Source organism: Anser brachyrhynchus (assembly GCF_964034855.1).
Source record: "Anser brachyrhynchus genome assembly, chromosome: 1".
NCBI classification, from domain to species: domain Eukaryota; kingdom Metazoa; phylum Chordata; class Aves; order Anseriformes; family Anatidae; genus Anser; species Anser brachyrhynchus.
In genome coordinates this window covers 46,581,273-46,593,663 of record NC_137694.1, presented here as the reverse complement: position 1 = coordinate 46,593,663, position 12,391 = coordinate 46,581,273, and the positions used below count along the sequence as shown (strand labels likewise).

Below are 12,391 nucleotides of genomic sequence, written 5' to 3'. Positions count from 1 at the left end.
GTAAGAAGGCTCTTCAGCAGAAAAAATGTGTATACTGCAAGTGAAACTTGTAAAATTGTGTGGTATATGTTGTGTATTGTTTTTGGCTTGCTTCACCTAGCTAGTCAAGACAGATGTGGGTTAGGTTGTGATGTATAATTTTTAAAATCTTGTGTTTGCAAGCTCAGGTATTTCAGTGTACTTTCAGTTGTCTGTTTAGCTTTTACTTGGCAGTTTTTTTAATATTGCTTGTTAAGGCTAATTACATTTGTCTAACATTTTTCCTATTACTTTTGTTTCCTCGGGGAGTGCACCAGGCTGCTTTGCATTGGTGCAACTGCAGGCTATGACAGTTGCATACATGAATGTGTTCATACAGCATATGGTTTGAGTCAATTCAACTTGTAAAATAGTCCTAAGGTGACAAATATGCATATATGTACTGGTTATATATTAGTATGTCTGGGGAGAACTCAAATTGGAAAAGAATTACTAAGGTGAGGAGGCTTATGGTAGTGAATAGTAAGAATAGGAAAGGTTTTGCTGCTTCTGCGTTCTGAGGAGGTGACTGCTGTAGTTCAGTCTAGTTACTCTGGATCCTGGTGAGGGAGGTGCTGTGGTGTTAAAGCTTCTTCCCTTGGGCTATGAAATCTACTCACAGCTTTGACTTGACCTGTTACTGATTCTCTGGAATCACTGTTTAGTAGCTCTTGACACTTTTACAGTGACTGGGTATGTAAAATACATGCTTACCAGTGGAGCAGATGCTACTTGTGCTAACCAGATTAGCAAAGCATCCATCCACACCTTTGATATCTCTTAGTATATTTGTGAAAACAGTAGGTTAACGTGGAGAATGGGCTTATAAGAGCTTTGACTTCATGGGCTTCACCAAAATGGTAGATGTGTGCCAGGTTCTTGTTAAGACAAGTTCTTGTAAAACAAACTAGTGTAAAGTTTCTTCATTGCATGCTTCTGGGGTGTGTATTAATAATAGAAAAAGAAGTGTGTTTAGGAAAGCTTTGGTTTCCAAACTGGTATTTTCCTATTTCCCCAATGTTTGGGAAACTGCAGATTTTAAAAAGATGGATTTATCTTAAAATGGCTGTCTTTTCTATGAATCTGAGACAGGCAGACATGAAAAGGTAGCGTCTTTCAAGTCTTCATCCATTACTATTTTCACTGTGATCGGAAGTCAGATGGTTCAAATTACAGGCTATTGCAATTTTATTCCTTCACATGTAGGAAAAGAAACTGCATAAAATGATAGGCATTCAACAGGAACATGTTATCCCTGTATTTTCACAGGGACATGTTAGGTTCTGCCTTTTAATAGTATTTAATAGTACAGTGGTTTGAAGTTAATTGTTAGCTAAACCCAAATAACTGGTTGTTCTACAGGCTGTAACTCTTCAAGTATCAGTACTGGTTACGCACACAAATTGCCACTGTGAATATAAATATAGTCACATGTTTCATAATTGGAAGGAGCAGAGGTTTTCTGCGTGTTAAAAATCAGACAAGTTTGCAAGAATTGGAGTCCTTTATAAGTAACTTCAAGATAACAGCCCAAGCCTCAGCTAATAACCTCCAAACATGACTAATTAAAAATAAGTGTTAGTGTTTGGCTTTCAGATAAAAGATATTGCTATCAATTTAGATGCAAGTGAGTAGAGTAGAACGAGTAATGGCAAAAAGAACAATTCTGGCCTGTTGTCCTTGCTGTCAGTGGCAATGAAGGGAACTGTACTTCAGGTTCTCAACTGCTTGCTAAATGAAGCTATTTAAAGTATGCAAGTTTCAGCTGACCTTTTCATACTCAGCAGCCGGAGTCTAGTTTAGTCAAGGGGGAGTTAGCCAACCCAGACTTCTGTGACAGTGCTGTTATGCTTGTCGTTTTTGACAGTCTGCCTGGATTAACGTTATTGTGAAACAAGTCGAGTGGAGCTAAGTTGTAAGGTTAGCATAGCAGGTGGTCATGCTGCTGGAAGTTCCAAAGGGATATTTCTTCTGTGTAGCAGTACAGGTGTGCTACTAGTTGTGTAACTGCTTTGAGCCCTTTATTTTATTGTGGCTGTGTCTGGTGCTTTGTCTTGTGGGCTTACATTAAGGAGCACTATAATGGAATAGCTGCCTTGAAGTTAGAGAAACCTTGGAGTTTTTACCTCTTCAGTGAATAGAGAGGTGATCTGTGTTGTTCTAGTTTTGTAGCATGTGAAGAATGTTAGAAAAGGCATAGTTAAGGTAGCTAAGCTAAAGCAGGGCTGCTGCATTAAATGTTCTGCCTTCAAAATCGGTAACTGCCCCTCCTGTGGCTGCAGTAACCGAGGTGCAGGCTGTATCTGGGTGCCTGCTGTGCTCATCCTACAAGGGTGAAACGAGCCGGGGAGGCCGCAGCCCGTGGGGGCCGGTGGCTGGGCCTCCTCGCCGGGCTTGGCCTTATCCAGGGCCGTGGGGGCGAGCCCGTTGTTAAGAATAGAGTCTGTGGAGACAGAAAGGGCGTTCAGACGGGGCCAGGGCCGCCTCTGGTCACTGTCACCGTGAGGTGACCGCGGGACATGGATGGCCAAAGCCGGGTGAGGGCCTGCGTGTGGGCAGGGCGGGGTGAGCCACGGCCACGGGGCCAGCACCCAGCACGGCTGCGGCGGCACCGGGAGGGCTGCCAGGGCAGTGCCGGGCCGAGAGGCGCTGAGGCCCCGCCGCCCCCTCCCCCACCGCAGGAAGGGCGTCGGCGCGGGCCGCGCGCGCGCGCGGCGGTGCCGGTTCTCGGTGCGCCTCCGCCAATCGCCTGGCGGCTTCTTGGGCGCTGGCTCCTCCCCGCGGCGTCGGCGAAGGACAAAGTCACCGCGCCGGGCCCGCGGTCAGCCTCTCAGCCCTGCCGCCGGCCGAGCAGCGGGCCGCGCGCCGCCGCCATCTTAGGAGGTGAGTCGGGCTGGGGGGGGCGCGAGGGGGCGAACCGCCCGGCCGGGCCCGCCGCTCGCCACGGCCGCCTCACGCGTGCCGGGCCCGGCCCTCGCCGCCCCGCTGTGCTCTTGTCGCCCGCCCCAGGTCGCCATGTTCTCGTCCATCGCGCCGCTCGCCCGGCTCAACCCGTTTTACGCGCCGCACTTCCAGCTGGTGCAGGACGGCGTGAGGAAGCGCCCGGAGCCCGCCGAGGCGCCCAGCACGCGGCGGAGCTTGGCGGCCGCGTCCGCTGCTGAAGGTGAGAGCGGCGGGGGGGGACGAGGGGGTGGCGGCGGAGCGGGGCCCGGTGCCCGCGCCCGTTAGGGCGACGGAGAGGGCGCAGCGGCCCCCGGGGTGGGGAGGAGCCGGCGCTGGGCCTACGCGCGGCCGCTTGGAGGACGAGGAAGGGCACGGGCGGGGGAGGCGCTGGCAGCCTGCAGCGGTCTCCGGGCGGCGTGTGCTGGGTGGCACCAAGGGCTCGGCGTTACCGGCAGAGGACACGGGAAGGTCCTGGGCCGGGGCGATTGCAGGGGCCCCGATGGAGGCCCCCTCGGGGGTGGGAGGCTGCTTCATCTAGCTCTGCTGGGCCTGCGGCCTCGGGGGCAGAGGCTGTAGGCCCGTGCTTCTTCCTGAGGAGAAGAGGAAGCACCATATGAATCGGTGACTCTGGATGGAGATGAAATATCCTTTTTATTTGTTGGTTTTAGGTTTTTTTTTTTTTGTTTGAGCCTTTGTTCACAGCTGGAAACCTGAACGTTCATACGCATTCTGTTCTGCTTTCTTTTTCTCCTTGTAAGTTCAGTACATGTAGGGCGTACTCAGGATAGCTGTTACATAAGATACAGTGATGCTTTTTAGGTTCAAGTCCAAATGTGTCCTGCATGTCTTGTTATAGCAGTCACGACTTCCAAAGGTCAGACCTTGACGATACTCCCAATAGTGAAAGTAGTTCTTAAAATTCAAATTCTTTGAAGCTGTTGATAGGAAAGCATCTGCCTGTTTTTTTATTTAAAAAAAAAAAAACACTATAAAAGGATTTCGATAACATGCATGTTCTGAAATAGTATAACTGTTTAAGTATGTTAGTGCTTGCTTTTATCAAAAAATACCGTAAAATGATTTCGACAAGACACATCTTCTGAAATACTGTAACTGTTGAAGTATGTTAATGCTTTCATATTCAATGTAGGATGTGAAAGACAACTGGGTGTTAGATTTTTATTAAATTAAAAATACTTCTGGCTTTCAGTAGTAATAATTTAGCTAAATAAAGCCCAAAATCACTCTTCAGTGTGCTAAATATATTCTGTAAGTACACGTATTTCTTAAAAGTATTATGTTAAATTTTCATCTATTTTATAGGCAGATACTGATTACCTTTGACTCTTAGTCTTTGCTAGTCTTTCCTGGTATTTTTTTTGTTTCACATGTCACGTAGTTCTCTTGGCCTTTGTGTTCGGAGAATAACCACGTTGCAGAAGATATCTGAGCTTATGCAAGGTCACACAAAGTCAGTACAAAGCACAAGACCTTTTGAGTTCAGCTTGGGGCATCAACCATAACGCAGCTCGAGGCAGAGTGTTTTATGATCAGCTCTTGGAATCTGTCCTTGTTAATGCTTCAAATCTGAAGCAAAGATGACAGCTACATCACAACAAGGACTATGACTATTTTACGTAACAGAGTAGACATGTTTTTGCACTGTATATTTGAGTAGCTTCAGGGCATTTATCTTATGTGGGCATCTAGGTATGTTGGAATGGCGTTATTGACTGCTTCTGAAATAGAAATCCAGGTATCTACTATGGCTTTCTTTTCCTAATACTGCTATACAACTGCAGGCATAGGTACACGTAAAGAGCATACGGCAAATTGATAATGGCTTGCTTGTCTTAGGTACTGTTTCTGAATGTCTGGCTGACAGATCAGTCTGAGTACCATTTTAATAAAGTAGATATTTAAAGCTCTAAGTTTCTATGGCTTTTACAAAGGTTGGGGAGTAACAGTAAACTGATGTGTAAAAGGGAGTGTGAAAAAGCAGTTCAGGTATCTTGGCAGTATGGCAGTACTGTAGTACTTACTATGCCACAGGCCAAAGATACAGCTGGACAGAGCTGTCCAGTAATTCAGACCTGGAGTCTGCTCTGAATGCATCTGCATAGAAAACCTCGCCTGTGTATGTTTAACTAATCATTCTGATGAGTTTTAAACAGAATATTACTACTGTTTGGAAAGCTGCCAGCTTAACCATGCTAGGTATATGCAAGTCCAGGAGTAGCATGTGTATAGCAATGAGCAGTAAGTTTAAAAAATTTAAAAAATTCTTACAGGTTAAAGAGAAAATGTCATTTTTATTGTCTTCGTGATTAATTTTGAAGAATATGGTGAGAAATAGTGTGATGAAAAATCTGGAATGCTTTGGGGAAGCTTTTCTATAATAGGGAAGCTATAAATTGAATAAGTCAGCTAGTGTTAATGGGTGATCTCTTGATGCTTTTAAATGTAATTGGAAATTTTTGTTCATGTTCACAAAGGAATTTGTTTCAGAAGAAAAAACACGGCAGAGAAACTCTGAATTCAAGGGTAGATTTTTGGTGTCGTGATTTTCATTAGCGCTTCTCTGGATATGTTTCTTCCTAAATTGGTGTAACACTTAATGTCTGTTCTATTACAGTGGCGTATATAGCACTAATAGCAAAGGAACCTAAATTATCCATTTCCACTCTTGGGGAATATTTTCTATAAGTGTTTTTCCTATGTCCTTATTCTGTATTATAGCTTTGTTTATTTATATATAATATTTGTCACAGAAGCAGAAATGTGCTGCTATCTTATGCTTATTTTTGCTGTTAATAGTATATTGAGTGTTTTCTGGTTGTGTGTAATCGTAATAGTTCTTATCCTGTATAGCTTCTTAAAAAATGGAAGAGAAACTGATTCTTGTTTTTTTTAACTGCAGTAACTTTGCTCCATTAGAATTCATGTATCAAAACAAAAACAACTTTTAAAAGTGGATGATTTTACACACAGTGCTGCGTGGAGCAGTGCAAGTTAAATATCCCTTGACTGAACATGACCCAAAAGCTTCTTTAATGAGCCTTATTAATTAACATTAAATGTGATGATTAAGTCTAAGAAAAATCTAGAGTTTCATTACACAGAAGATGTGTAAATCTCAGTTTCTACATTTGAAAGAAAAATGTGTCTCCATGAAGAATCTGAAAATTACCTGTATAAAGAAAAAATTCAACCTTAATCTGATCTCTGTGGTCTTCACAATCAATGTTAGTGTGAGATTTTAACTATAGTATTTCCTTAAGAACTAAGGAAAGGGCTTAAAGAAAAGAGCAGCTTTCTTTCCAGGATACTAGAGAAATACTTCCCTTGCTTATTTCCTTGTTATAAGAGAACGTTTGATATTGCAATTTTGAGTCATAATTACTACTAGTAGTTTATGGGATTTATATGAGATAAGTGTACTGTATGCTAAAACTTTCACTGCTTTTTTTTAAAGGCATAAACTTAAGTTGGAAGGTCTAGAATCAGATTTTGACAGTCTAAAATGTGTTAATTTAAAACAAGGGAATTATTTTTAATGCTATAGTTACGCAGTATAGCTTGGGAGCTTGTTTTAGTTTAATAATTTTGAGAAGATAGCACTCAGTCAATCTTGTTTCTTTTCTGATCTTCATTACCATGTCTGGTTGATCATATATTTGTAATTTTTTTCTAATTAAATAGAATACAGCTGTGCATATGGCTCAGGCAGATTCTTTATGCTTTGTGGCCTTGGTGGGATTATTAGCTGTGGAACAACACATACAGCACTGGTTCCTCTAGACCTGGTTAAATGCAGAATACAGGTTTGTTCTGCATGTCAGTATGTGGTGAAGCTGATAAAGCATGTTTAGTGTGGTATAATTAATCTACTAATGAAATGGAGCCTTAAACTATCACGTGGACATCATTGTCCAACAGAGCATGGAGTTTATGTAAAAGCATGGTGTGTCTTTATTTTTTGCTGCAGAATACAGTTGTGAATATGGCTCGCTCAAGTTTTATGCTCTCTGTGGCTTTGGTGGGGTCCTAAGTTGTGGCCTGACACACACTGCTGTCGTACCTCTGGATTTAGTGAAATGTCGTATGCAGGTTTGTATTAACTTATACGTTTCTTAAACTTTTTCTGTACATAGCCAGCATACTAAGAGTTTACAGTAGGTTGTACAACCTTTTCTGGTCAACACACAGCAAATAAATTGAGCATAAGTTCTGAAGTCTACTGCTGTGCAGCTTAACAAAATACCACTTCCAAGGGAAGATGAGGCATTTAGGCTAACCTGGGTAAGTTATTTTTGACTGTATTTAAGACAGGTTCAGCTTACTATATTTGCTTGAAAAAACAAACAAAAAACAAACAGCACCCACTACGATGTTATTCCTTGCTGGCTGGTAGGCTACCTAGCACAATTAATGTGTGTGTGAAGTAGGGAAAAACTATCAGTGTTTTGAAGACTTAATAGTTTTTTTTAGCTTGGAGTAACGTGTGTATAATTTTAGCAATTAACATCTTGGATATTACTGCATGAATTATGGCTTCGCTAGTTTCCTTGAAGTGATAGAAGTGTTTCTTCATTGAACTGTAAGTAGTGAAGTCTCATTACAATTAATTATGATACCAGATTCAACACTAAAATCATCTGCTGAACAGCTGTGGCTAAAAACACCACGGTGTTTATTCAGGTCAGTCTGTGCCTCAAGAATGAAGCCAATTAAAGCACACCTAATAGTCTCTGAAAATGTAATAGTTAATGGCTTCCCTGTTGCATAGGCTGACACCAATTCTAAAAGTGGCAATTTTGTAATGACAGAATGCCTGAAAATGAGGAGGAAATGAAGAAGACGCTACTTTCTGGTCAGAACTACTAGTCACACTAGGAGAATTGCATGTGATACTCTTTAAAACTGTGTTCTAGAAGGTCTTAGCACTTTACAGGGAAAGGGTTTTTTGCATGCTTGAGAACACTTGAAATTCTGGTCTCAGACTAGTCATTTTGTAACTCATTGGACAAACGGGTGCATCAAGAGTGGGCAACACACTTTTCTACAAAATGCTTTCTACAAAATTTGGATTGAGGGCTTAACTAACTGTGTGGAGAATCTCTATTTCTACCAGTAGGGAAAAGCTGTAGTTGCATGTGTGTGTTATTTCTGAGAGTGTAGCTGAAGTGCACTCATTTATTGTTATGGACAAAGTGTGTCTTCAAAATCCAAGATAGGTAGCTTGACTACGCAGACAAGGATGGGTTTCAGGGGAAGGAAGACATTGATCATGGGTAAAGAGGATGTAGCATCTCAAACAGTTCTTAATCTGATTGTGAATTGGGTTAATGGACAGAACGCCTGAGAGTGCTACAATGTTGCATATATCACTGGGAACAAAGCCTGATACGTCCTAGGCTTCAGTTGCTTGACAGATGTGTGTTACTTGGGCTATCTTCTGTGATGAGGGTGGTGATGCATCCCCTTCCTTCTCTAGCACGTAGAGAAAAGTGCAATGAGAAACGTTCCATGTGGCTTGCAGTGTGACCTTGTAAAACCTGTCAACATTTGTCTTTTTACAGGTCCGGTAGGAGATCATGTTACCAATTCTTCCTTGATTCTCCAGGAAGAAAGCTGTTTCCTATCTTCTCTTATCTTTTTAAGAGGAGGTGGTCTCCTATGTTCATTATGTTCTATGGATCATTAAACATGGTTCTGACATGAGACTGTCTCATTTTACAGTACCCAATTAAATATTCTGAATTTCAGTGTTCTGAAATTGAGTCTTTTAAATTTGAAATGTTTAAGTGAATTAGGTCTCAAGTAGGTTGTTGCCAGACTGTGAGACAAAGAATTAGACATTGCAGTTTTGCATGCATGTCCCATAGTTTTTCGTGAAAGCTTTGGTTGGCTTCTAATTTGATACTTTTCATCCTCCTAAGGAAATGTTGGGTGATATCAAGTATGAAAGGCAAGAGGACATGACTTAAAATTTGTCAGAATGACCCGCTTCAGAATTTCTGTTGTTTGCTTTCAGATGAAACAAAAATATTCAGGTTGACTTTTTTAATAAGGTCTGATACTCAGAGTATCAGATGACCTCTAGAGGTCCATTCTGACCTCAACCAAAGTTTTTGTGTGCAGAAAATATTTTCAATGTAGTGTTTACTGTAAAGTCAAAGCACAAGTGCAGAAGTTCTTGAGTGTTCTTTGATTTACTTTTCTCTACCTATCTTACTCTCCCTGTCTTGAGGGATCAAACTAATAATGGACAAGTAACCTTTTTTTCCTTAAAAATCAGGTGATTCTTAAGGCTTGGTAACATGGCGTAGGTGCAGCACCTTGTTCATAAGTAGGTGTGACATGTAGGGTTGAGTAGATTGCTGACAGAAGCTGTCAAATTTTTAAAGAATCAAATCTAAGTATAATTGTACAAAAATAGTACTGTCAGTGTTAGAATAGTGACTTCAGTAAATCTTTCTTATGTAGAAGGGCTACAGAGAATAAACGTAAAGCACAATTCAGGCTGCTTGGTTCCTGACTGAGGAATATACTGACTGTTGAAATAAGTTAGGGTTTGAGACTAGCAAGCAACCTACTGCATTTGCGTTAGTGTAACCTTGTGGTTGTGATGATATAGAGGGAACCATAGGAATCCACCTTTGTAAGGAAAAGAATTTTCTATTTCAAATGGGGGTGTGAGAAGGGAAATGATAAGCTATATTGTGTAATTAACTGTCTATTCTGTTTAGGTTGATCCACAAAAATACAAGAGCATCTTCAATGGATTTTCAGTGACGGTCAAAGAAGATGGAGTTCGTGGCTTGGCTAAGGGATGGGCTCCAACCTTTATTGGATATTCGATGCAGGGGCTTTGTAAATTTGGTTTCTATGAAGTTTTCAAAATCCTATATGGCAACATGCTTGGAGAGGTAAGCCTTAAGTGTTTGGCATGAGACTGTATATCAGCAACAGTATTTCTGACACAGAGGAATCACAAAAGGATGATTGATTAATGAAAATGTGTTCAAATTCACTTCAGGAAAATGCATATTTGTGGCGTACTTCACTATATCTAGCTGCATCTGCCAGTGCAGAGTTTTTTGCTGACATTGCTCTGGCTCCAATGGAAGCTGCTAAAGTTCGCATCCAGACACAGCCTGGATATGCTAACACTCTGCGGCAAGCTGTACCTAAAATGTTTGGAGAAGAAGGCATCTGGGCGTAAGTCTCTTAATTTCGATTCAGGTTCTTGATTTGGAATATTTTTCGTAATGAAGGGCTGTTGCTAAAACTAATATTGGCTTTAGCTTATAATATTTTTCGTCTTTATAGTTCAAGATAACATAATTAACATCAAAGAATCTGTGCTGAGATGTCTGTTAGTTCCACATGCTCCTTAGATCCATCTTTGTGAGTATCTTTGTGCTGAGTTCTGCTGGATAACTTCAGTTTCCAGCAGTTCCAGTCAGAGATACTCAGCAACTTTTTTGGTTGTACAGTCAAAGATGCTTGAGTCATTGGCATGTGAGAGTAATATAACTGCATGTTAGCCTTCTGTTCTGATAAAAGTGGCTGTAAATATGCAAGTCATTTATCACTATCAGGACTTGGCTGGTATGCAGACATGAGCCTTGCTGCACTTATAGTAGCAGTACTGCATTAGTGCAGTGCATTGTAATCTGAAAAGTGATAACTGTTAGTTCTTGGAAATGAATAAACCAAGGGTGTTCCTGTTCCATAGGTATTGTGACAATCTGGCCTCACGGTGTTAGTTTTTAGAAGTTGTTTTGCAGATAACAGCAATAAGCTAACAATTTTTTTAGGTTGCAAATATACCTTAAATGCTAGAGAAAATGAAACTGAGTTTCTCTTCTCTGGTTAAGTTTCTACAAAGGTGTCGCTCCACTATGGATGAGACAGATTCCATACACAATGATGAAATTTGCCTGCTTTGAACGTACTGTTGAAGCTCTCTACAAGTATGTTGTTCCCAAGCCACGAAGTGAATGTTCAAAAGGAGAACAGCTGGTAGTCACATTTATTGCAGGCTATATTGGTAAGCAATCTTGAAGTCCTGCACTTTGTTAATGGAGTACAGTAACTCTGGAAGCCTAACCCTTTTCAGAATATCAAATAGGTGGAATCAGAATGGGAGGATTTACATGTAACATTAAAATGTGAAGCTGAAAAACCTTGATTCAATTTGTGAGTGGAATGAGTGGTTAAATGGGTCTGTAGTAGGATGGTACTCTTGATTGTTCTTACGTAGGATGGTACTCTTGATTGTTCTTACGTTAATGTCAAGTTTAGAAACAACAGCTGCTTCAAGTAGGAAAACTTGCATCTTTGCTGTGATGGGAAAGGTCCAGGAAGGTTGAAAGAAGGGGGGAGAAATCAGGACGGAAAAGTGACTTTTAACTTCCAGAGACTCCAAATGAGTTTTATTTCGGCAGAAGGTTTAGCTGCATGAACAGGGCTGAGGTGTTTTCTGATAGTCACATAACACTAATAAGAATGGACCTTTTAGGATACCAGGAGGTTTGGCGAAACTCTGTGCAGTTTATTATTGGTCTAGGGAAGGTGTGGTTTCAGTTGGTTGTGCTTAGTGTACATAGTAATGGTACAGTTAAAATACCACAGAACTAATGTCAAACTGTTTTTTCAGCTGGTGTGTTCTGTGCAATTGTTTCTCATCCTGCTGACTCTGTGGTGTCTGTGTTGAACAAGGAAAAGGGCAGTTCTGCCTCACAGGTTCTTATGAGGCTTGGATTCAAAGGTAAATCCTTACCTTCATGCATTTTGTATTGTTTGTGGTCTCCTGTGTTCTCAAGAGCTTTCTTATTCCCTGGCTTCTTATGCTCATGGCTTTTATTTTGTTCTACAGGTGTATGGAAAGGCCTGTTTGCCCGTATCATCATGATCGGTACCCTGACTGCACTACAGTGGTTCATCTATGATTCTGTGAAGGTTTATTTCAGACTTCCTCGTCCACCTCCACCTGAAATGCCAGAATCTCTGAAGAAGAAGCTTGGTTTAACTCAGTAGACAACTCATGGACTGACTTTGCTGGCTGTCCCAGTGATGAGTTTCATGAAACTTTTATATATTTGACTATGTAGAAAACAAACTCTATATGATATCATTATTGGCTGTGCCCTCATCCCATGTGAGGGTTTAAATTCTACCACTGTCATTACCTGAAATAAATGAGAAACGGAGTGCTTAGTGTCTGTTTACTACTGCATATGTAAGCTTCACTTCACAGCAGCAAATGCCTCAAATACTTCCCAAGTAAAATAAAAAATAGGCTTTGCTACACTTCAGGAATTAGAGAATTAGGAAATAACTGCAACAAAGTAGGCTTTCGCTGTTCCCAGAGAAGTCCCAAGAATCTCTCCATGTAGTAATTCAGAAACTAACTGCAGTT

At 41.3% G+C, this 12,391-nt stretch overlaps 1 protein-coding gene across 1 annotated transcript; it reads left to right on the top strand.

Annotated features, from left to right (window-relative positions):
• Positions 1 to 2,697: 2,697 nt before the first annotated feature.
• SLC25A3 (solute carrier family 25 member 3) lies at positions 2,698 to 12,182 on the top strand. Its single transcript, XM_080596189.1, has 8 exons — positions 2,698 to 2,901; positions 3,028 to 3,181; positions 6,950 to 7,071; positions 9,714 to 9,893; positions 10,004 to 10,185; positions 10,848 to 11,020; positions 11,630 to 11,740; positions 11,849 to 12,182. Exons 2-8 carry the CDS (start codon positions 3,034 to 3,036, stop codon positions 12,007 to 12,009), a joined length of 1,077 nt encoding a protein of 358 aa, XP_080452315.1. The 5' UTR covers positions 2,698 to 2,901; positions 3,028 to 3,033; the 3' UTR covers positions 12,010 to 12,182.
• The last annotated feature ends 209 nt before the right edge of the window (positions 12,183 to 12,391 follow it).